Below are 26754 nucleotides of genomic sequence, written 5' to 3' on the forward strand. Positions count from 1 at the left end.
TGGAGGTGAGAGGAGGGACAGGTGTGTGTGTGTGTGTGTGTGTGTGTGTGTGTGTGTGTGTGTGTGTGTGTGTGTGTGTGTGTGTGTGTGTGTGTGTGTGTCTGTGTGTCTGTGTGTGTGTGTTGGACAAGGGGGAGAAAGGAGCAGTATTTGTCCTCTCAGTGGGTGAGGGAGTCAAGCAGGACAGTGTGAGTGATGTCTGACTGTATTGTAAGGGGGAGGACATTTAGTGCGACACCACTCGGTGACAGAAGGATGAGTGGGAGGGCAAATCTCCCTCTCTCTCTCGATCACAGAGACACACACAAACGCGCAGTCCTGCTGTGTCCTTGCTGAGTATGAGGTGCGTGTGGGGGCCGTGAATGTGTGTGTTTATGCAGATACAAATAACTGTAGCACGCTGCTTTCTCTAGTGCTCATGACTGCCTCATTTCTCCTTGGGTTCTCAACCCATAGGGGACTGGCACAGAAGGTGGACAGAGGAGAAGTAAGACCACAGAAGGTGCACAATCTAATTTGGAAAAAGGCAGTGAGGCATTCCTGTTTTCACGGGACCTTGTGATGAATAAAACACAGAAAAGCACATGAACATCCCAGCGGCAAATACAAGCAGTATCCCAATACTATATTTTGAGCTAATTTTAAACAAGTTTTGAGTATTATGTGTGCTCATATGCTAAAGTCAGAGAAGAAAAGAAGGTAGTAATTATATTAAAAAACACTTGATTTTTGAGTGTGCTTTTGAATGTTTACTTTTGTCCCACAATACAATGCTCAAAAGAAACATACGAACTGCTCACAGCTGCACAGCATGTTGTCTCTTTGTTAACTCTAATTGGCATTGGCATTTCAAAGTTGCCTCACATGTTGCATCACTACCTGTAAGCACAAAACTGTGTAAAACAAAGGTTTTTTTTAACACTGTGCAACAATAGTGTTCTGGAATTAATAATAAGAATACTGCATTTTATATATAGGCGCCTTTCGAAGCAATCACCTTGCAAGGCACAGTTAAATAGCAAGCGGCAATGTATCCAGACATCATAAAATCAAGCAAAGCTGTAATATGCAATAATAAGTTAATAAAATAGGCATAAAATCACTGTTATAAAAGTTGTGTATAAATCATCCTAATTAAGTCATTATCAGGGCAGAACTCAGTGTGGGTGTAACCATTAGAGTCAGGATCAATTACTGTTATAATTGTACATACTACATGGAGAAAAAAACAACAGTGATGGTGGTGGCGTTGGCTCACAGATCTTCTGGTGTGGTGCTCACATTGAAACACAGAAATCCCAAAGCTGTTCCAACTCTTTATTGTGGCGATTTAATCAGGAATTTGTGGATGATTATTTTCTGTACAAAAAAAGGAAACGGTAAGAAAATATCAAAAATTAGAACAGTAGCAATAAACACAGTAGCAAATTAGCAAAGCAAATCAAGTCATTGTTCTCACTTACTTCAGTTAATGCATTCATAGTCTTGGCATTTAGTACATCTTCAGGGCTTACTGAACATAGAATGTAATATAAATGCAATACAAAACAATGTGTTAAACACTGAATCAATTAAGATCAGCAGAATGCAAAGTCCTTATTAAGACTTGCATAGGTTGTGTCTGTTTCATGTTCAGTCATGGTTTTGATGGAAAACCTTAAAAAGAGGGGTTGTATATAACCTCCTTTTGGGTATCTTGGCACGTTAAAGTCATCCATAGACTTTGGTTATGGTGAAAACTATGGTTAAACTAAGCATGGTGCCATGTGATGTAACACTATATTCAGTTTGTTTTGGACAGCGAGTCAACACCCGTAGTAACCACCAACAGCACAGTTACTTCAGTGCTCCACACTGCAAGCTTTCTACTCTGAAGTACTGTAGAGTTGTACTACTTACAGTGTACTATACTATCTGTCAAGTAGGTTTACTCGTAGCATTGCCATTGCTATGAGTTTTTCAGTATTACAAACAAGGCCAGTGATTGAGCATTGAGCAGCTAAAAGCAATAAAGAGAGCCTGTATAGATTCACATTTTTAATGCCTTACGCTACGAATAAGTATAAATATATGGTACTGGTAACATCTATCAATGGAAAATGAAAATGAGCCTTCACCAACATGACACAGTCTCTTTGTAATGGAGATGTAGCCTCATGTTTCTGTTCGCAGCAATGTCCTAATGATATTCAGTACACAACATAATGCTTTGCTCTGACCCAATTGGCAACAAGATTTATTATCTAGCTGTTATCCAGTAATCTTCCACACACTGCGTTCACATTAATATACAATCAGACTATCTGATGAGATTATCACCGGCACAACCAGATTAGGTCGCTCTGAGCAGATTAATATCCTTACTGTGAACCAATCACATCCGCACATTCGTGTGTTTGTGTGAGTTTGTGAATGTGTGTATTTGGTGTACAATACAATCTTCATATTGAGAGCCTTTGTGAGAGGCCAGTGGCCTGTGGAAAGCTTGGTTGGGGATCAGTGGTTTGAGTGTATGTGTATGTGTTGAAGGGTGTTAGTGTTATTACATGGCCTACTGCACATGAGACAGAGAAACAGACACAAGCCGTGTACACCGTGGGTCACGGCCAAGGGGACAGAGGAGAGGGTGTATGTTTTTATAATGTGTGTGCATGTGTAGGGGAATGTCAGTGAGTGAGCCGTGACGTGTGCGTGTGTGCGTGTGCGTGCACTGATGTTCAGTGACAGAATTATGACTTTGTGTATGTTTTTGGTAAAGGCAGAGGATAAGGGCTACATACTTACAAAGGTACTAACAACAAAGCAGCAGCATGAATCAGAACTCTTCAGAGCAGATATGGACATTTTCAGGAACTGCAGAAAAAGTGTATTTGTTTGTATGTATTTCTGTAGAAATGCGGCTGTGTGGTACGTCGTGCTGTGTGGTTATGCTTCCAGGCTTTTTCCTATCTTACATTGTTCTCTGTTTGATTCCTGTGGGCTCTGTGATCTAAAGTAGGCCACAAAAAACACACAGACACACATTTGCACAAAGACTTTTTGCACAGATTTGAACTGTCTTCCTCCTCCGTCTGTCTTTCCATCTGCCCCTCACTAGGCTACCAGATATCCTACTGCTTGGACAGCAGGGACCCCCAGCGATGGACCACGGTGGAGGTGGGCTCCAATGCTCGACAGTTCACGGTCACAGGACTTTCCCCTGAGCAGGCCTATGTGTTCCGACTCACTGCTCGCACCGCTGTGGGCTGGGGCGAAGAGCAGCAAGCCCTGGTTGTTACCACTGAGCGCAGAGGTAAAGGACACGCATACATTTAAGTTTTACATGATGTCTGATTTACTGTCACATCTGTTTCTGCAGCCTTGCAGATGTTAACCACTCCTATTAAAACCTAATACAGTATGAACCTGAACTCTCAAGCTGCCACAAAAACAGGAGGTAGTGGATGTGTTTGAGCAGGCCAGATTTTATCAACATTTTATCTAAATAATGTTATTACAGTACAGAGTGGCAGAAAACATGGAGAGAGAGACAGCATGGGATAAGGCAAGGCAAATATAATTTTATGGCACATTTCATATCTCAAGGCAACCCAAGGGGCTTTACCGATTAATCATGTCAAAGTTCATTGTAAACCAATCACAAAGCATGCCCCAAAGGGGCAAACAAATACTAATTTCATTTCAATGTCAATTTCTGTTTGATCTTTCAAGTCCAATGTCACAAATCTTAATTAGCCTGGGAGGGCTTTACAATATATGACATACGACATCCCTCCATCTCTCTGTCCTTGGACCCTCAGAGGGGATAAGAACCCCCACCCCCCCAAAAAAGGTCCTCACCCTCAATCTCACCTGAATAAAACCTTGCTGTCAAATATTTAGTTAATTACATTTAAAGGCCTTTAAAAGCAATGTTTGACCTGCAGCATCATCTTACCTAGTAAGGGTGTGGTTCTACAAAAACACACATTTTTTTCTCAGGTAGAAAAATTTGTTGAATTCACACGAGTGATTTTGTATTTGAGTTTTTATATGTGCTGTTTGTACTGGTAAGAATTCGGCGGGATGCAATTGGAAAATTGTGATGTCGCACACTTCCATAAACCAACTGCAATAGAGAGGAAGTTCCTCCCTTCTGGTGAAGCACCATGCGACCTTATTTCAGAAAAAAATATATACAGTCGTTAATGGCAAGAGACAAATCATCTTTTTTTTATCCCATTTGAATTGTTCTATAAATCACACATATGATGTTTGTCTATTTCAAATATAATTTCACAAGTCAACACAATCACAGGTTTTCGTAAAACTTTGAACTTATTCAGAAAGATTACCAAAGCCCACGTCATAGCTTGTGTGCTTTTTAACAGGATCTACTCACAGGTGCATAACTACTGCTCAAAATAAGGCCAACTTGTTGTGATTTTCACCTATTTTGATATCTTTTATCTTGTTCTGGAGGAACAAAGTAAAATTTGCCAAGGTAACGGCATTGTTGGTGTTGCTGATGTGTATTGTACAAGACAAGAGATGTAGTTCACTGAATGGTTTCACACAACACTAAATAGTACAACAAACTGCATTTTTCTTGACTTTCAAAATGATCTTATAAATTGACAAACATCATGTGTAATTAATAACACGATTCAACTGGAATCAAAAAATTATTTGTCTCTTGCCATTAACTAGCATACATTCTGAAGGAAACAGGAGTGGGAGGGGCCTCGTATCACTTTGTAGCAATATTTTCATCAAAGTCCGATGACAGTATGGGACTGTTTGCTTATGTTGCCAGCATGCCAATCAAATGGACAGATTATACCAGTCACGAAGAAGCAGATTTATTCAGTTTTTGAGAGTTGATCTCGTAATAAATACCTGGGGATGTTTTCTTAAATTAAACCTTTAAAGTTGCTTTTTAAGTCATGAATATTTCATGTTGTAAAGAAATGCTTAAAAGCCTTAAATACTTAAAATAGGTCAACAACACTTTGACATTGCACAGCCACAACAGGTATAAATGACTCAAGGTCTAAATGGAACAGCATCGTCATTAATGTTATTTTATAGTTTTCCTGTTATGCTCAGTCAAAATGTCAGCTGTGAAAAAGGCCTACAGGGATAAACAGTATGTGGTTGATGGGTCATTGATGGGGTAGTTTGGGGACAATGTAAAACTTTGCACAAAGATGCTGTCTCAAGTGTTTCTATGCACTGAGCCTCAGAAGATGAAAATTAAATTTATTTTTTAAATGTTCCCTCTCTTTTCAGTTGTAGGTACAAACGGTTAACGTATGATTCAATCCTGAATCGGTAAATCACACACTAATGGAACCAGTGTAACAAGTGTGTTCATTTTGCCTCTATAAAACATTATTTTTCTACACTGCTGGATAATTCAGCAAGAATAATGGGATGTAAGGTTGGAAGCTTTTACTAATGACTAGTTAAATTTTCCTTTTTCATGCACCCCTACTGTATGTAAGTATCCCGTATCTCTCGGGAATTGCACCAAAGCAATGTAATATTCTGCAATGAAATTCACATTCAATTATATTGATGCACAAGGAAATAAAATGTGTTAAATAAACCACATTAGACACGAAATTCTGTAAATGAAGCAATTTAAAGCAGGGATGACTTGATTAATGGTATTAATTTTACCCGTGCTTTAAAAAATGTTTGCCATTAGGAAGGTCTGTTGCAGGAGAAAGCTAAGATTATTTCGTAGTCACTTTGTCCTCTCATTTCACATTAACTTTCAAATGGTCAAAGATGATATTTTGTCATTTCCTGCAGTAATGCCATTGCAGCAAGAGTCTGGAAAGGTTAGCTGAAGTTTTAGCATTTAAAAATTTTATGATCTCTGCAGCTCCACTCCAATGAATTGTGGTCGATGTGAAGTCCTTGCAGAGATAAAGTTAGGGAGAGAAAAGCAAGCACAGAGCTTCAGGCGAGGAACTCGGACAGATTATCAGGGCTTCAACAACAAGTAGTTTGTGGTTGGACATGTAGACTCCTTTGTTTCTGGGCACTTAATATTTGGACAAAGAAGTATGACCTTTTCTCTGTGTGGGACCTTTTACACATAGAATAAGAAGAAATGACATTTAAAAACTCCAGTGGAGGAAGAGCTGCTGGGCAGTAAATGTAGACATTGAAATCACCAGGTATTAGCCCTCCTGCAGGAGCTTAATGAGAGTCAGGAGTTATTAAACCTGCCTAGAGGTCTGTGCAACAGTAGTCTATTAGAAAACGGTGAGCCACCTAGCCAGGTTTTTAAATCATCATGAAAAACTGTGGAGTATTAGACCAAAGGAAATTGTGGCTTTCCGTCTGTTGATACTTTTTGAACGACACAACAAGTATTATCAGCCCTTCGCACTCAACTGTCTTGCAACACTGGCTACTTTCCCTTAGCACCATGCTCTGTTGTGGGCGGGGTGAAAAATGTTCAGTTAGTAGGCGAGAAAGAGAATGAGAGTGGTATTGTGTTGAAATGGCAGTAGTTTGAATGTCTTTTTTGCCAAAGGAGAACGCACAGACCAGAAAACAAGCTCTAAAAGCCATAAATCTTAGATTCTACACCAAAGTAATTACCATTGATCAATAGTTCTATCAGCACTCTGCAATTATGTTAATTTAGTCTTTTAGGGCAGCAAAAAATGTGGCTATTTTCTCTTCAACATTTCATCTAATTGAGCAGTCGCTGGCCTCATCGTAGGGTATACACTGTGAAAATAACAGGAATTTTAACAGACTCAACACTGCGTATGACAGCTCCTGCCTATGGCGAGATGTAGGAGGCTGAGCAGTGACAGTAACTCTCCTAAGACAATTTTGTCTCTAAAAGCCTGTAACAGAAGTGTATATCCTCCAACACACAGTCAGTGGCCGTAGAGGAGGAAGACATTTCTACAGTGACTTGACTTTTAAAGAGGCAGAGCCATGCGTGAGCAGTGCACTTCTTTTTCCTTCAATTTAGAAACAAATAAAAAGTCAAGTTTTTATCGTCCTCAGATTCAGAGGTCGTGACGCTTTTATCTCATCTTGTCTAGACTTCTGCTCCGCTCTCTCTCATCCTGCTTCAATCAGCTGCTTCCATGCTTGTTCAGACTGAACCAGCAAGAATTTTGACAGGAGCAAAATGAAAATTCAGGATATCCCATACTCAAGGGTCTCTCCACTGGTCACAATTTACAGTTATTAGAAAGAACAATTTTGCTGATCATGATCAGGATGATCATTACAATGTGAATATATTATGAGTATTCTGGAAACTGAACTACCATATATGTAGACCATCTGGGTGTGTGTAGGTATGGGATGGGTGCTTACTGGGATTTTGTATTAGAACAAACTGACAGGATCAAAGGTACCAATGGCACTGTGTTACGTCAACGTTAACAAAGCAAGAAAAGACACAAAATCATTAAATAGGCAAATATACACAAATGAAATTGTAAAGACTGATGTTTCATCAAATGCTTTGGTGAATTAATTTTAATTCCAAATTAATCACAAGGCAAAAGCAAATAATGCCTCTTCCTAACTGGACAGGATGCAAACAAGCTAGTGAGCAGCAAACAGATTGTGTTAGTATTTGGATGAAGCTTTGCGCACCTCCAACTTGTTTTCAGAGCAACAGCATGCCATCTCTTAGAGTCGCTCATGGTTTGATAGGCTATTTGAATGTTGTTGCTGGTTGTAGTATATATCTGGACGTTTTTTTTTGCTCTGTCGAAGTTGCTCACTCACTGTTTGTTATGAATAGGTGTAAGGATGAATTGTAGACAGTGGTATGTCATTTTTCCCTGAAGTGAGGCAAAGTTTTGCAGTTTTTGTTTTGTGACAAGTGGAAGGTTTTTAGTTTTGTTTATGTAATACCGCCCTACAGGTTGTTAAACTCTTGAGGGAAATATCTGGCTCTTTAGCTACTAAATGTCCACTATTTTCACCAGCAAGTGCCTAACCTTGTCTGTCTGCTGTTTGGAAGGTAGTGTTGTGGTAGTTTTTTAGAGCTTTTTCGTCTAAAACTATGCTGATGAAAGCGTTACCAAGTTAACCAAGCAGTAACGCTGAGGGCTGTAAAACAGAGAGCAGAGATGCTAAAACACTCTGTATAGGCTGAGCTAAACTGCAGAGCTGGGTGATAACTCTCTGTAGATCACTACAAGCGACACCTTTCACACTGCAGGACGCTGTGTGATGCAATGTAAATATAAAAAATATTGATTGTAGCAGCTTTATAGACATAAATGACATTTGCCATAATGACATTTTTGTCTTCTTTTTGTTGGTTTTGGTGAACCTCAAAACCTCAATTGTTGTTATTCAGTTTTAATTTAGATCCTGCTCTCTCTTGAGTACTTTTGTAGCTTCTGTTTTTAGAAAAGTTCAGATCATACTTTTTTATAATATACCTTAAAATTAATTTAAATACATATATATATATATATAAAGCTTAAACAGACAGAGGTTGCATTAGTATTACTTTCTGTGAGCAGAGTAATATCTAATCAGCTGATAAAAAGATAGGGAGGAGAGGTTTAAGTGGCAGCTGGTGCTGAAGTTTGGCGGAGAACATCCCACCAAAGTGAAATATCACTTTAAAAAAGAAGTTACAGTCGCTGTGGTGTCTCTGTAGGCCAACGCATGAATAACTCTGGTTTGAACGTGGCTCTCAGCTTTTGATATATGTCATTCCTGATCTCGCTCCAATTTTCTCTTGTCAGCCGACACCGTGTATGTCTAGTAAAGCATTGAAATGCTACAAAAGTCCCTATATTAAAATGTGACAGTGAAGCAAATTTTTATAAAAAACCTGGAATCATGATGTCAGATATCCTATTCAGAGCTATCAGCTTGTGTAGTGCATTTTAATTGGATCAGATATCATAACATCTGCAGCATCATTATCAGGGTTTCTTAAGAATGGAGTTCAGTGGTTCCACTTCAGTAACATAATGGGCCATTCTCACTGTGAGATAGACAGAATTGCCTAATAGAGATTTCTTTCTGATGATGCAGAAGAGACCAACTTAATCCCCAGAAAAAGAAAATTGGCTTTTTGAGAGTGCGTGTGGGTGTGTATGTGTGTGAGACTGTGTGTGTGTGCATGAACAAAAACATCTCCCTCTAGAGAGATTTATCTATGCTGATGTTTGTCTCCAAGTGGGTGATAACTGATAAGGTAATGGACAACATACAGTTGCGGATTTAGTCGAATTCATCCCCCTACAACCATATATTTTCTCTCCTCTAGTACCAACACCGGCTCTTCTTTCCTCTCCACTTCTCTTCCAACACTGTCTCTCCTCTCCCTAGCGTAGTAGTAAACAGTCGCGTAAGTGCTGAAAGGGCAGCACTTGTTCTGACAATTATGAGTTTATTATCAGAGCATAATCTTAACTGTGAAGCTGAACAAGATGAGTACAGACAGGGAGACACAGATGGTATCAGGAAAACAAAAGAGGGAGAGAATAGTCAAATGTTGAAGGGACTGAAGAACAAGGGCGCGAGGGAAGAAGGGAGTCAAACAGATTTGACTTAAATTACTTGTGATAAGGATGAATGAAGGAAGGCGAGACTGGTTGTGTGTGTGTGTGTGTGTGTGTGTGTGTGTGTGTGTGTGTGTGTGTGTGTGTGTGTGACCGTGCTTTTGCATATGTCTGTGAACATAAGTGCAGATTAATTAAACTTCAGAGAGAATCGATAATGCTTTAATTTCCAGACTTAATCGATAATCTGATGCCCCTGAAATTAAGCAGTTATGCCCCCCAACCGCGTGTTTTTGTTTGTGTGCATGCATGCATGCGTGTGTGTGCACACAGCTTCTCATCACACAGCTTCTGCCAACACAGTTGTACAAAGATACTGACTCCCAGAGTCATCTTTTATCTTCTAATTGAATAGTGGAGACACAGACAAATAAGAACACACACACCGGCAATCTGTTGAGAAATTGTTTCTTTGATGCTGCAGTGCTTAGATGTCTTGTTTCATTTAAATATGTGTATGCACTGCAGCAGCCACACTGATGCATATGTGATTTAAATGTGCCCTTGTCCTGTGTTACAAGGTATTTGCAGCATGTGGGTCATGATAGTCGAAGTTTGTTTGGTGACAATTTATTTCATCATGTGTAGCTACAGATCGGAGGCAAATTAATGAAAGGACTTGAATTAATAAGTGGAGAAACATAATTTTCTATGCAGGGCACTCAACACTTAAACATGCATTTATGTAATGGGGTTGTAAGCTGATTTCTATGTATATGAGATTTCCACAGCTAAATTTCTGCTCCAGAAAACTAATTTGTTTGGTCATGTATATTACTAGAAGAGTCTCTAATTGGCTTTTTACATGTCTGCATGTGTATGGCAGACTTCGGATAGAGAAAGTACTGAGGTATAACTGATAGCAGAGCAGATGAAAGGACAGATCATTACAGGTAGCGATGTGACATCTATTCAAAATAATTCAGTACGAAGTCTGACTAAAATTGAAACTAACTCACAGTAGTCTGGAAGTCTCAATATGTCTCCACCTCTAAATATCTGACTATTTGTAAAATTCAGATACGTTTGTGTTGTTGAGAGACGCTGTGCTGACTCTAGCCTGTCCTCTCGCTGTGGTGTCTGTCCCCTAACACACAAATATAATCATGTTTCCATCACTTCAGAGGACATTACATTGGCTTACCCAAACCCTGACCACTACTTCCATAACCATAACCCAAGTCTTTGCCCTAAAATGTAATGATATACCTTATGTGGACCTGGCTTTGTCCCCAAAAGGAGAGCAAGTGCCCACAACATGAGTAATACATGTCAACACACACAGACGCACAGGTATGATGTCACTACTTCAGTTGAAATAAGAGCATTGAAACTGTTCAGCAGGCTAGTGTTTATACTTATCTAGATTGTAGATGTGTTAAAATATGCAAATATAGAAATAAGAAGATGTTTGAATTTTATTTAATTTTGGATTTTTTGCATCGAGCACTTTCTGGATTTGTGGTAATATATGGTGCTTTGTCCTTAAATTTGTGACCCAACTGTATATCTAAAGCTCTGTATGAAGACTCTGTCCCAGAACAACCAAAATACACACATGGATGCTTGTATTGGTATGTGGTGATACAATCATACAATGCTGAACTCCTAAATTAAATAATTTAATAAAGAATGAATGTTTACAATTAAATGCTTCAAAAATGTTTAATTTCATTGCTCTCTTTTCCCTTTTCCTGCTTCCACTTTAATTCCCCCGTTCTTGTCCTTGTCACATTACTTTTTATTTTACCTTCCCCCTTCTGTCCTCTACCATGTCCACAGAGCGTCCCCAGCCACCTAGGAAGTTGGTTGTTCCTCAGGACGGGGTTGAATCTCGCTGTCTCCGCCTCCACTGGGTAATGGGCGGCTCAGGTTCGTCCCCGCTGAGGTACTTCACTTTGCAGGTCAAAGAGCTGCCCAATGGGGAGTGGAACACACACACCGCTGACATCCCGCACAACGTGACCACCTGGACCGTTGACAGGTACACATGTGCACATCATGTTTTAAATTATCCACTTATTATCCACTATTGCCCCATTGTTCTGTCAGTTTCCCTCTCACTCTCTTACCCTCTTGATTCAGTCCATTATAATTCTTGCCAAAATGCCATTTACACATGATAATTGCCAGTTTCTTAAAAAATACATTAAAATAAGATTAAATAAAAAACATGCCCAAAATTGACGAGAATCTGAGAAAATAGTGAGAAACTACACTCCAGCCCGAACCCGGTGGGTCTTCTCGTACCCAGTCGGGCTCAGGCCAAGAATCAGAGCTTGTGCCTCAAACAAAAACCCAGCATTGCTTCAGTGAAGACTTTCATTCTCTATGTTTTACATATTATAAAAAGTGTATAGCATTCCCCCTCTCTGTTAAATCTCTATCCTGCTCTTTATTGGTTTGGGGGACATTTACACTCCAGCAACTTTAGTGAGGTTAGCCGAGATAATATAAATTCAACAAACATTGAAAGTGAAGTGGAGAAAGTGGTTTTAACTAACCGATGGAGCTAACATTAGCTTGTCTCTTTTAAACCGTCTTTTAAATCGACAAAATCGATGGTCACTAGTTGTCTATCACTGTCTGAAGTCAAGCACTCATTATTTCAGAAATGATAAGGAAGTGGTAAAGCTGCCATAGTGATCATTATAAACTGCATATGTGCTGTGCAACAACGTAAAGTTTAACAGGCATAGCAACAGTATCTAAGGGGTGGGGATTACCTAATAGTCAATTAGGCCATCTCAAGCATCCGTGGAGAAAACAGGAATAAAAATCCACATACTGTTTTTTGCTTTTCTCACAGAGGCCTCACATGGAGATTTTGTCTAGCAGGACATGCTGGACTTGAATTAGTTAACGCAGTTGTTAAAAAATCTCGTCGTGTTTATGCATCCTCTGGGAGAATAGTGGACAGAAAGGGGGGAGGGATGCTGTGAGTTCTCAAAGCTATATTTATTTAGCACACCAAGTGCCAAAAAAATAAATAAATAAACCACGAAAAACACCACCGGGGAGAGCAGACTAATCATAATCACTGCAGAAACGTGGAGAATCTCAGTCACCTAATCACACAGGCACAGCAGGAAGTGCTCTTTGTCTTTTTCTCTTAATACCTTTTTTTCTCACTCTGCCTTCGTTCTTTCAAGTTTGTGTGTGCCGTTTGTCCATGGTCTCTCTCTCTCTCTCTACAACTGTTGTTACCTTTTCATCTGCCATCCTTCTTGTTGTCATTACCTCCCTCCCTCCATACATCCATCAGCAGCTAGTACTTTCAAAAACCATGAGGCATTTCCGTCATTCACATGCATTAATTCCCAGGAAAAAAAAGCTCCAGGTCGTCCTTTTCCAACCCCCTCTCTCCTTATCCCTCCATCCTCGTCTCCCTGGCGAGACTGTCATTATGGCAGCAGGTGATCGTGGTCCCACTCGACGGCTACTTCAACTTCCCTGAAACCCTCAGTAGCAGAACTATGATGAGGCTTTACTGCATGTGTCTACCACTTTTTGACTGTTTGTGTACGCTCCTTTGCAAGCTTTCACAGAGCTATTTGAGATGCTGAAGAGCGTGCTTTCAGTGCGTCTGCATCAGCCTGTTTCAACCTGCCTCGGGGAGAGTCTATCTGCCATGGTGGTGGGGCTGCTGTTGTTGTTTTGATGCCATTTTCGAGCTCATTCTATCACTGAATGCTCTCATTACAGCGCCGGATGGAGGAATTAGCTCACATCTCTGCACGCTCACACTCATACTTACTTGTTATCCAACCTTAATTGTTGTTTTCCACCGAGACATCTTTGGAACCAAAACATCGAAGTCCCCGGGCTGATGCAAACATGCACACACACACACACACACACACACACACACACACACACACTCACATGTACAGTATACACTAACTTTTCAAACACTGTCCTTACCATCGTCCCAGTGCTGTTGGTACCCCACCCTCATTGAGCTTGGTGCCTTTGATCTTTTATTCCTACGATACCCACAACCCCATAGGGCCTTTTCTTGTCCCTTATTGGGCCCAGCTCATTATTTTACAAGAGGACACTTGAGCGGTTCTCCTGTCGCCTGCTGAATTTTTGAGTGGTCCTCTGTAGTCTCCAAGACATAGGACGGGTGATATGATGGCATATAGTGTGCAGCAGTAGAAGGGTGTCTACTGGCAAAACTGTCTCTACTGCAGGAGCCATCCAACTTGGGCTGTGTAGCAAATTAGGGTTGGAGTCCCGTGTGATTTTGTGATCTTGCAAATCCAGCTGCTTCACAAGGTTACGTGATTTGGGCTTACATGGAGGACGAGAGTGAAGTTTTAAACACAGAAAGCTGTAACACGTGAAACTATTTTTTGGGAACCTTAAAGGTTCCATTTTGAAAGAATTTTAGTTTTACTATTTTTTTAGTTTTGTTATTTTGTCAAGTTTTGTCACGTAAGGCAGTTGTTTTTTGGTTTGTAAGCTCCAAATAAAAGAAGTGATAAAGTACAGTATGGTTATTTTTAACAGTCTGGATTGAATTTACAGAAAAATTACTGCAGAGTACCATTGAACATGTATAACTAACAGGATACAGTGATAGAGGATTTTGGCAATATTGTCCACTCCTACTTGGAATAGTGTAGTTTAAGTCTAGACAGGGTTCCCATGGTCATGTAAAACCTGGAATGGTCATTGAATTTCATAATCACATTTGTAAGGCCTTGAAGAGTCATGAAATGAGATAAATGTATTCAAAGTTTTGGAAAAGTCCTGGAATTTTGTTGTATTTAACGAACTTGTTACAGTAATCTTCCACAGATAACCTTACACGTAATGAAACATTAGGGCAAATTTATTTTCTGTAGCTGTCGATGTGACGTAGCTCTTATATCCCTCAGTGAGTGAACATTTTGTTTACCATCACATACATTTCTGAATTTTCTCCCTGCGCACCGTTACTCCGTCCATGTATGCTGGCTGGAATTATGCTTTGCTGCTTACATAGCTTTGCTGTTTACTTTTAAACTCAAAATAAAACTTCTCAGAGGTGTAGTTGTAAGAAATATAAAAATCTTTTTCAAAGACTTAGTTAGTTTTTCAAAGTCACTGGGGCATTCCACATTTGGCAGACAGTGATATAACTTCTCAAAGGGGCCGATCCTTTTTTTCAAACACCAAGCAAAACAGACATTGGATTCACTCGTTCTGATTTTTAACCATTCTCCAAAATCATCAGATCGTGGTACCATAACAACATTTTAGTTCAATAAACAGAGGTCTAGATGTTCTCGTCCTCCTCCCAGGACCAGATAAGATAACACATAGGGTAACATAATCTGCCACAGTGACCTAAAATATGTAAATAACTTAGCTGTGTCATTCACAGGTAGAGACAAAAATTAAAATTAAGAGCATGCCTGTAGTGCATGTGAAAATATGTATCATATCTATTATACCTGATATCTTAAAAAAAACAGTTATTATTAGAAAAAATGATTACAAGTCCTTGAAAAGTCCATGAAAAAGTTTTGAAATGTCTGGAAACCCTGTCTAGAGAGTGACCTTGTAGGTAGACGTGTGAGTAGTGAAAAGGGGGGTGGAAATACGTCCTGTTACAATTTATTTTTATTTATTTCATTCATTTATTGATTGAATCGCTCCTTTTAACTCTTATTAATTATTAGATGTGTGCAATAAAAAAGACCGACTTAAATTTTAATCAGTTCCCTACGGTGTGCATGGGAGGATATACATTTAAACTTTTAGCATTCTACAAGGCACCATAGACTTGTTCAGCTAACAATGGGTTCCTTTTCATTTGGCTGATTGTAAGTGGCTCTAGAGTAAAGTGTTTTCAAAATGACTGATTAAATTATAATTCTGTGCTTATTAATGCATTCACCTTGCGCAGAGGAGAAATGCAGATACAATGTTGTAGTAGCACAGCAGTGAAAATACTCCAGCAGGGGAGACAATTAGGAAACATGTAAGATGATTATTATTCAAGACCTTGACTGACTTTCAAAGGCCACTGAAAGAGCAAAAATATGTCTGTTGTGGGGCGGGGGACATATTTCTAAAGTGTTACAGATACCCAGTGAAGTTTTTGTCCACTCATCCAGCTGTCTCACCTTAATTATCAAATCAGACTGTATTTCTCTAGCACCTCTCATTATTTAATATGATTTTACTCTGATTCAAAGCTCATTACAGATGGTTGATGTGCTAATAACACAGTCCAATTATAGGCTGTGAAACAATAAAGTACGGGTGCAACACCAGAAGGTGCAATGCTCACACATGGTACATCTTTCAAATAGAGAGAAAACTTGTATTAACAATTGATGTATCCACTGCGATGTGTGACAATTAAATGTTAGTATTGAGAAAAGTTTTTGCTGATTGTGATGCATGTAAAGCACAGCTGGTCCTGATGAGCGTCCACACTGAGACACGTCAACTTCAGCTGTTAAAGTGACGAATCCAATGATCTAACTCCTACAGTTTTGCACATGAAGCTGTTGTAGTGGTCATTATAAAAGTCTCAAGCGCAAAACTGTGGAAAAAATATTGTCAACGTTATATGAGAATAGTGGAGCAACAAGCCCAGCAGCCTTTCAGTTCAAATTAACAAATTAATTATTTTAGACCTGAATTCTGTTCAGACATGTTTTTAAAATATACATTTTAAAATAATGATAATAATTTTAAAATAAATTAATGGTTTTTTTTTTTAAATTAATGAAATCAAACTTCCCTTAGGTAATGGGACTTCTTGTACAAAAAAAAATAAATAAATAAACTGATTTTTAAAAGCCCAGTTTGTAGGGGGATACATTTTCAAAAATGGTATATGATATTCATAACTATTTTTTCATTAGTGCATGATAACCTGAAAATAAGAATTGTTATGATTTGGTTACCTTAAAATAAGCCGTGAGTATCCACATATGAAGCTGGTCCTGGACCCTTCATGTTTTTGCAAATGCCACCATAGTTTTCCTTCATACTTTACACACGGGAGAAGGTTTAGTTGCTTGCAATCTTGTAATCAATAGATGCAACTAAAGCCAACACATTAGACCTTTAACCCTTTGAAACCTGGATCGACATCACTTTTCTTGTTCTGCGTTCAGATGCCTTTCACAAGTATTTAAGACTTTGAATCCTGAGCAAATTGGTTTGATTTCTTTTGGGAAAAGACAAAGAGGAATTGGACAAGAAATGTCCCACAAATTCCAAGAAATTGGTAGATTTAAAATGCTTTTTTAAACAAAAACAAAAAAAAAACCTATGGAAAACTAGATTTATACTAATTGCAACTATATATGTAAAAATATTTTTACAGAATATTTATCATTTTTAAGGTTTTTTTCTGGTTGTTGCTTACTCTCCTTTTTTAAATCTTGTTTTCTTGTTTTTATGTTTTCATTTTCAGGTCATTTTCTTGTACTTTAAACTATTTTTAATGCTGTTTTTTGGGTCAATTCCTCTTAAACTAGTCATTGCCTTCTTCCCATATCTTTGAAAGAAATCAAGCCTATTTGCAGAGCTTTCAAATGGTTGAGAAAGAGAGAGAGAGGTGTAAGGATGAAATCAATACTATGTATATTAATATAGTATTTAAAAGTTCAGTAGCTGTTTTTCGTCCCTCTGTACATGTAAGTTTGTCTGTGCGTGTCTCTACAGGCTGAAGCCCTTTACATCATATAAGTTTCGGATGCTGGCCACCAATGATGTAGGTGACAGTGTCCTCAGCAAAGAGACGGAGGCTGTTACAACTCTGCAAGATGGTGAGAGACTGGGAAAACTGGGGTGGAATGAAGGAGGGAGACAAAGAAATATGTAAATTTAAAAATATAACAGACAGCCTTTAGCAGCATGTGTGTCTGTGTGTCTTTTTCTCCCTCACTGTCTTCCTGTGTGTTTTCTCTCCAGTGCCTGATGAGCCTCCAGTGATCCTTGCAGTGAAACCAACAACCACTACCTCAGTCCTGGTGCAATGGAAGGTATTTAAAGACAGATGCACACACAGTATACACACACAGACAAACCTACACAAGAAAACTTTGAGTGCAGGTTAATCATCTATGTTTGGAGAACCCTGCAGGCTTACTGTATGCAGTGTTTATATGTGTGTTTGTGCTGTTGTGGGTGGATGCAATTATCATTATTTATTGAACCCGGAAAGGTCAGAGGGCAGCGCAGACAGATTGGAGAGATGTTGAGTGGGAGGGACGGACAGACGGAGGGACAGACTGTCCTGGCTGGGGGAGAGAAATGTTCAAACTCTTAATGAGGATATACCAGCAGGAGAGAATGTTAGAGGGCGAGAGAAGCAAACATCAGCAATGTCCAACTCCAGAGGGGAGAGAGGGGAGTTATGGAAAACCAGAGGTGGTTTTAGAGAAATTCTGACATGTGAGTAGACAGTAAATACCGCCTGGCTACATCACCGCTTGTCACTCTTCCTCTTCTGTTTGGAAGTGTCTTCTCTCACTCCTTCGAGCCTCATGTCAAAGCAGAAGGAGGCAATGAAAAAACAAAGCCACCAGCAATTTCATCATCCTTTACAAGAGTGCCAAACCCACTGAAGCATCACTTTGTCTGTGCGGGTTACAGCCGGACCAATCGACCAGCCCTTTAAAGTGGACTGCTGATAAAATACTGCTCAGCCAGCCTGTCAGTGTCCTGTCAGTCACCTCACCACTCTAAGAAAATGAAAATGAGCACACACTTTCTTTTTGAGAAATTGAGTGCTAATGCTTTGCTACATGTGCCTGTGTGTGCTTCTTCTCATGTTTTCAGCATCCCAGTGACGACACTGTCAATGGGGTGTTGACTGGATACCGGCTGTATTACAGAGAGCTCCCAGTAAACAACTCCACTCTCGCTGAAGCAGAAGTCCAGGCCACTAAAAACAACACCACAAGTGCCCTCATTACAAGTGAGTAGTACTGATACCTGGGTTGTAGCAGTATACTAGTTTCACAGTATACCATGGAATGACAATTGTCAGGGATTATACTATATCTAAGGTACAAGAAAAAAAATGCAACCACATGGAGAATCTCCTTTTCTCCTCTTCCACCTGTCAGACACACCAGCTTGTGCCACACACACACACACACACACACTCACACTCATGCAGCAGAGAAAATGTCAGAGAGAGTTTAGGCTGGTATCACCAATCTCCATCCCCTGCCGAAAATACATCAAAATCAACAACGTTGGATTACTTCGGACATCCCAAAAACTCGAACACAATCTCTTCGTGCAGATCAAAGCATTGATAACAATTCCCTAAAGAAAAAAAAATGTGAATGTTTAAAAGTTGATCATAACATGCGCCACCAAAATTATTTTCCACATTCCGGCTCCCAGCTACATCTGTGTTGGCAGTCTGATTTACTAACAAACACACACTGACCCTGATCTGACCACATGAAGAAACACACACACAAACTCCCCTGGTTTGAGGGGCTGACATAACTGAGTGTGTGTGTTACATGTACAGACAGGAGCAGTCTGGCTGCGCTTTCACGCACCTACAGTTGATGTTAATTAGTAAGAATCACAGGACATTTTTTAAAAGACTCACAGCTGAAGCTATTTTTCATGTAGCAGTTAATTGAAGATACTAAAGTGCCGCTGTGTAAACTAATGTATTTCAGATGTTATAGTTACATGCCGTTTTACCAGGTTAATGATCTGTAATATTCTATTTTGTAAGTCAAGAATTCTAACTGTGTTAGTTGTTTTTACCGTTATACTGTGAAACCATGATTTTTTTCTGAGATAGTTATTGTACCATGAAAATCTTATACTTGTATTAAACACATTATATTAACTGATACTAATGGTAAATGTTCACTAAGCCCCACTCCCAGCAGCTTATATACTGTTGCTGTGCCTATCAGACTCTCTGCACAGCACATATGCAGTTTACAGTAATGAAAATGTCAGTTTTATCACCTCAAATTCTCCTCAAGTTTTTTAAACTATTGGTTCTTGCTTGCAGATAGAGGCTGTCACAAGCAAGGCTCATATCTGTAGTTGAAACGGCTGATCACTTGTAGATTTTGTCATTTGTAGATAACAAGCTAATAAAGCCAGTGTTAGCTTGATGCCTTGATTAAAACCCCTTTTTTTTCTTTTCTTTTTAATGTTCTCAGCTGACTCGTTTTATAATGACAGCCCTGTTAACAGGTCTTAAATATGCTTTTAAAGACAACATGCATGATGTCTTGCTAAAAGAGTGAGGCTAAAGCTGCATGTCCTCGGCAAAAAGTCAGCACCCTGATAATCCCTGTAGATAAAAACAGCATTGTTCGTATTGTATTGCAGTGTAGAGCAGCATACTCATAGCATTCAAAGTTTGATGAGGAAAAATAGAAAGTCAGATTTATTTCATTCTACCATAACCCTGTTTGACTGCGCTCTACTCACATACTTAATATCACTCTTTGAAGAGAAAAGACTTTTAGGATGAGGTGATAGGTAACTTCCCCAATTCCAGTAAAGAGCAGAGCAAAACTTTTAACATTAGTCTAAACTCTGAAAGCATCTAGGACCAGGTTTCACACAGTGCTTCACTGGTCATGAATATGGACTCATTCTTTTAAATGTAATTTGTAATCGTAAGTACACTGACATTGCTCATGGAAGGTTTATAAGCTGATCGTAATACTTAAGTGTTTAAAATATATGTTAATTGTTAATGCTGCAGCACAAAGCCGTCATTCTCCATGTAACTCATTTTGCAGTGTTTTTGAAAAGATTCTCATTCAGAGGTCAGAGAAGAAAAAGATGTTTTATCCACAAAAGAGCAGGTACCGTGACACAAAGACTGTAACCATGGAGAGACTCAGCAGACGGCCTTCACTGTACAGTAATTCACTTATGAGGCCACCCATATTGCACTTTAATAATGTAATAATTAAATGTTATTATTCACTGTACAGCCTGAAGTGCCTTATGTATTTAGAGTGGAGACTGAGTGTCTGTTCTTGAGTCTAGGAAGAGTATCGAAATGTGTCCGTATGTTTTCCTTTTAAACACACAATTTTATTGAATATCTTATTATAATTTCACATTTTATTATTGAACTTGCAACATTTATTGATGTCTGCCTCCATCTTTCTTTTACTCTTCCCAAGCCAAGAGCACCTTCAAGACAGTCAGCAGTGCCTCGCTAACAGAGTTTGAGCTGACACGTAAGTAATTTAAAATGGAACTGGGAAGTTAAGCTCCCAGGATTATTATGTGTTAAATCATTTTAGTTACCTTGATCGGCAACAATCGTCAAGAATGATAAGAAAAGTTGCAATAACATTTATTCACTTTGCATGTGTGTTGTATAAATGTAAATGTAACTATTTTTATTTGTTTGTAGAGCTGAAGAAGTTCAAACACTACCAGATTGTTATGACAAGCTACAATATCATCGGAGAGAGTCCACCCTCCACCCCTGTTGAGGTGTCTGTCGGAGAGGCAGGTGGGTGCAAATAGAAGGAAGCTGTTTGACTGGTCACATTTTCAATGTATGATCTACACATTTTGTTAATAAACATTTACACTTGTAGGATAAAACATCAGAAAAGCTGTTTTATCCTCAAATGTCAAGCTTCTTTCTCCAGTGTGTTTAACATTTAGTGCTTTGTTAAAAGGTTGCAGTTTGGGTACACATTTAGTTCAGAGCTGAATCCTTAAATCTTCCCATCCACTTATGCCTCATTTCCACTGCATGGTTCGGCTCAACTCAACTCACTTTTGATGCCAGGTCCTTTTCGCTATTTTGTTTTCCACTGCGGATTGTACCACCTCAAAGAAGGCAGGTTCAGCCGATCTCCATGGCGATGCCACCATCACATCATCTCTAACACAACACTCTCTGAATCCTTTAATCTGCAGCAAAACAAAGGAACAGTTGAACTTCATCAAATGCACATCATAGTGTATGGCGTAATTTTTTGCTTGCTGCCTTTTTTAAAAAATATGGATCAAGTAAATTTGAAAAAAAAAATGTGGTCCCTGTTGACTTTAGCTTGGCGATTTAAAAATGGCGTGTCATGCAAGTGGTGTTCAAGCAATAGCTTCCAGGGCTAAAAAATAAATCCAACATGGAAGTGCCAACAACTGCAGTTCCTCAAATGGCCACATGAGGCAATCACCATAGACCCCGTTAAAATGCTTTACAACAGAAATAAACATGTTTACCACCTGGCACCAAAAAAACAGTTTTGGTCTCTGTAGATAATTTCAATACTCATGACAACTCTAAAAGGGCTGGATTTTTTTTTTTTATAAATCAGCTGTTTACATATGTTAAAAGGTTAAAGTTATGCATTATTGAGGATGCTTTGAGTGACAGTCTGTATGCCAATAGTGTCTTCAGCTTTTCAGTCAGACCCATTCCTCGCTCCTCTACAGCCCCACCCTCTCGCGCAAATATGGGTACTAGCCACAGGTCTCTGGCTCAAAAAAAACCCAAAATGGGCACAGCCAAGATGCCGAACACAAGGCTTCAAAACAGGAGTCCACAAACCAGTGGGTGACATCACAGTGACTACGTTGATTATTTTTACCGTCTGTGGGGACATTTCTCTGACCAGTCTGTGGTCTGCAGTGTTATCACTCTGTCTTCTAGTGTTGATTCAGCTCGTTTGGAACATCAACCGAAGTCATTACAAAGAAAGTAGCAGGTACCAACTTGGCCAATAGAAATCTAAAAGAGAGCTTGTTGAGTTGAGTGGAGCTGTGCCTTACCTTATCAGTGAAAATGATGTGTTACTGCTGTGCTTTTCCCAGCGCTTCAACTGTTTCATCAACAGATGGAGTCTGCTCAGTTGTTACGGAGATGGATCTGTTCACATACAAGCTCAGTAGCTGTCACAGTTTCATCCATAGCACATCATCTGCTTTAGAGGACTGTGTGATATGTGTGAAACCTCTGGAAGACGTTAATAAGAGGACGCTGAGTTGAGATTGTTTTGTTGTTTTTATCTGTTTTGTCTGCTTTCTGTCACTCTCTTGTCCTGTCCATTGCTCTTTGTCTTCTCATTCTTGCTTTGTCCTCTCCACACCCTCAAGTGACATTGCCCTCTGTGTGTGTGTGTGTGTGTGTGTGTGTGTGTGTGTGTGTGTGTGTGTGTGTGTGTGTGTGTGTGTGCGTGCATGCGTGCGCGCGTGCGTGTGTGTCTGAAAGTGTGTCTGAAGGTGTGTATAAGTGTGAGTGCATATACATCTGGACACATCTGAATGTTGTCAAGATCTCCACAAAGTCATCTATTCTGAAGTTATGGCGGCCAAAACCATGTTTAACTTTAACTAGCGAGTCAAATCATGGATCCATTGCACAGGCAGAAGTGCAAATATATTACTCTCACACACTCAAATGTACCCACACACGCTACTTCAAGGCAGGCAAACATAAACAAGTGTGGCTTAAAGACATTTGCACGTTATGATAGTAACACCCCATGTTTTTGCGATTTTCCCTCGACGATCTCACACTCCCTCCACATTCCTATTCAGGGGATGTGTGTAGTTTGTGCGTGTAAGCCATACATATCACATGCAGATGAACGAGAGGTGAGGATAAGTAGGGGGAGGCAGAAAAAGGCTGGAGGGGAATGATGAAATTGGGTGATATGGCCTTTTCTTTAGCCTCAGGTGCACACTGCTGAGTGTTCATGCATATGTGTGGTACAGTGGAGTAACAAGGTACCGCCTTAGGCCCATCCTAATTGGAAGAGTGGAGCATATCTTCTCTTCTTCCCACTCTAACACCCAGCTGCACACAAACAGTAACTGTCTAACGAAAACACCTCATCTTCTGCAGCTCCATCGGTGGCTCCTCAGTCTATCAGAGTGTCCGCTGTGTCTCCCTCAACCCTGGAAGTGACCTGGGACACGCCCCCCCTTGAGACCCAGAATGGACTCATCCAGGGATACAAGGTGACAACCAGGAAAACAAACACAAACACCTTATTGTAGGAAATACATACAAGATGGGAAAAGACCCAAACACTAGAGATGAGCAAGTATAAATTGGCATCCTCCAAGACAGAGAAATGAAGCCAGTGTGGAAGTGCCAAAAACAGCAGTTTCTCAACTGGCCACTTGAGGCTGGCCCCAAAAGTGAGACACTCCACATAGACACCCATGTTACAAAAAAAGCCAAAAAACTTTACAGCAATATCAAGCATGCTTACTGTGCGGTACCAAAACCAGTTTGGGTCTTTTTTGCTAATTTCAACATCCATGACAACTGTAAGGGGGGTGAATTTTTTATAACTCACCCATTAAGGCCCAAAGTTACACATATATAAGTGTGGGGCTGCTTGAGTGACAGTCTGTCTGTCTAGACACTGATGTCTGAGTTAGATCCTTCATTCCCTTACAGCTCCAACCTCTGGTCCAAATATGATCACTCCTGGCTCAAGATTGTGACGGTCATAATGCAGGACTCAAAGTCAAACCAGTGGGTGACATCATGGTAGCTATGTATATTATTTGTACAGTCTATGGCATGTACAGAGATAGTTTTATCTGCCCAAGCAACTGAATTATCAGTATACATATCTGTACTCAAAATGGGTGGGGTTTATAAATGAAATGGGTGGGACTTAATTTGGACATGGGTGGGGCCTGACTAGTTTTTATATTAAGCCTGAAATTATATGATATGGGTTGATCAGGAGTTGATATATTTATTATTCATTAAAAACATTTTATGGAACAGCATCTAGATTTAGCTATAGATCATTTTAATCACAGAGGTAAGAGCTGAACACAGCCTATTCAAGTAAGGGTTTTCCTTTATCAAGTATGAGTAGCAGCCATTTGCCGGCAAAAAACAATAAATAAAAATAATAAAAAATATAAATAAAATTAAATCAATCAGTCAAAGGGCCACTGATGCACCATGGGCATGTGATGTATGCAGGCAAAATAAGCCCCATGTCCATTCAAAGTTAATGCAGTTCTATTGTAAAAAAAACCAAACTTTGGCCCACTCAGGTGCATGCTGGTCCTCCTTGTCTACCTGTCTTAATAACCACAGGTGCCCCATATTATTACTTTATCAAATGAAAAAACAAAACAAAGTATTACTACTACTGCTACTACTTCTACTACTACTACCACTGCTACTACTACTACTACTAATAATAATAATAATAGTTAAACTAAACAAAAAACTAGTAAAAGAAAACACTATTTAAATCTAATCTAAATAAACCAAACAGAATAATAAAAGAAAAACAAAACAACATGGCTCGTTAGTTAGCAAAAAATGACACTATCAACAACTCGCTCCAATAGTATGGCTATTGAGACTTTAATCAGATGATACTTGTACTCGCAACAAGTACCGGATACTAGTTTCATAAAAGTATTCGGCTCCACCCTACCAAACACATCCACACATGTAAGTACTTATCCTATGAGTGTCCGTGTGGTAGAGAAAGCACACAGCACTGTTTCTGTCTGCCTTTTAAATGTCTCTCCTCTTGTCTTGGAGGGGTTTTGCTCTGCTGCACCTTCAAGTGTCCTGCAGAGAAAGAGAGAGAATTAAGTTAGAGGAAGAATCTGAATATCCTTTAATGGTTTCAATATCGCTCCTCTGCCCGTCTCTCCCCCTCAACTCCCCTGTCCCACCCCCTCGCTCTTAGTACTTCAAACACAAGGTTATCTGTCCTGCTTTAGACACATTGATTTCTGCCCGAGCAGAGGGGGGAATGGAGAAAAGAAAGGAGGGAATGTAATATTTGCAGAGTGAAGGAATGAGATGAGCAAGTGATCCCTGTAGAATCCTGATTAGAGGAGAGGATCGAGGGAATACGTTTAAACTACCAGAGCCGGATGGACACAAGGAAGGGAGTGTGAGGCAGAGGGGGTTAACGGGATTAAGACGAGAGAAAAAGAGCAAAGAAAGAATGTTTAATGAATTTATAGGTTCTGACTTCTGTTAACACTCCCACTCTGTAAGATGAGCAGCAAAGACGGCAGGTAGGACTGAATGTAAACTTAATTTCAAGTACATTTTTCAACAGTTGAAGTTTACTTAGATGCATTAAAGGGCTTGTTAAACACACTCAACATGATGTGTAACAGGTAAGACCAAACTATTACTCACACACACGGGGTTGCACGTTATCAAATGTGTGGGCAGATTGATCCAAATGAGTCATTCATATTTTGAGTGAAGCCCTCCTAAACTGCAGATTTTCCTTGGAGTATGATTTTTTTTTCTTAATACTTTATCAAGATAATCCATCATGCTCTTCCTGTCAAAATAGGTCAGTGATTTCTAATAGTGGTGCTACGCACATAAATAAAAACCAGAAAATGATGAAGTGTTTCCTCCTTTGTAAAGCAAACATCCAGCTGCTGTTTTTCATCAAGACTTAAAGATCCAAAAATCAACTCTAACTAATGAGATGGTTGGAAAAATCCATTTAAAGTTCTCATCTAATCACATCATAATCATGTTCATTCATGACAGCTTCAAATTGTTTTTAAGACTAATCCTGATGGTCTCACGCTCTCACCAAATACCAAAATAGATCCTCTACACAACAGTAGAGTGGATTACAAAATGGCCCAGACTTTTTACCAAACCATTAAAATAAAGTATCACAAGGAATGTTGCCTAAATGGAAATGCCACTTTTATGCAGAAAGTAATATATTTTGATTTTAAATTGAGTATATGGATGAATTATTCTGTATCTCATTATTGAAATAGCTTGTGGAAGGACAGAGATGGTATAATGCTGCCCTCAAGTGCTACTCATAAGCTGCTACTTCCAAGTTTGGAGGGTTGTAAATATAGCTTATGGTGCTTTGTAGTGCCTTCTTTTAGGAATAATAACAAAATGGACCCCCTTTACAAAAAGTAGCTTTTGTCTGTTGTTTTACTTTATAAACCAAACTGCACAGAGACAGTACATGTTGTAGAAAAAACTGTTGATTATATATGTAGCAGCTAAGATGCATTTTAAAAAAACATTGAGTTACTTGAATAACCAACATAAATCACTTACCCCATCAATTGCTGCCACAGATCTGAATACTAAAACCATTTTAAAAACATCCCTGCTGTGTTAGGTATCAGTAAGATCAGTGTGTGTACTGCCTTGTTGTCATACACTGAAGCCGTTTTTATCAGAGTCTCACACATTCATTTATTTGTGGCAGCC

General features: G+C 39.3%; 1 protein-coding gene across 1 annotated transcript in view; it reads left to right on the plus strand.

Annotated features, from left to right (window-relative positions):
• Positions 1-26754, plus strand: part of LOC121942083 (protein sidekick-1-like) — a 268045-nt gene that overhangs the window by 228204 nt on the left and 13087 nt on the right. The window contains exons 30-37 of the mRNA XM_042485177.1: positions 3098-3292; positions 11343-11544; positions 17238-17341; positions 17487-17557; positions 18357-18495; positions 20708-20764; positions 20944-21045; positions 23392-23507. Coding sequence (XP_042341111.1) covers positions 3098-3292; positions 11343-11544; positions 17238-17341; positions 17487-17557; positions 18357-18495; positions 20708-20764; positions 20944-21045; positions 23392-23507 — 986 coding nt within the window. The remainder of the gene's footprint in view (positions 1-3097; positions 3293-11342; positions 11545-17237; positions 17342-17486; positions 17558-18356; positions 18496-20707; positions 20765-20943; positions 21046-23391; positions 23508-26754) is intronic.

The sequence above is a fragment of the Plectropomus leopardus genome, chromosome 4 (genome assembly GCF_008729295.1).
Source record: "Plectropomus leopardus isolate mb chromosome 4, YSFRI_Pleo_2.0, whole genome shotgun sequence".
Classification (NCBI taxonomy): Eukaryota; Metazoa; Chordata; class Actinopteri; order Perciformes; family Serranidae; genus Plectropomus; species Plectropomus leopardus.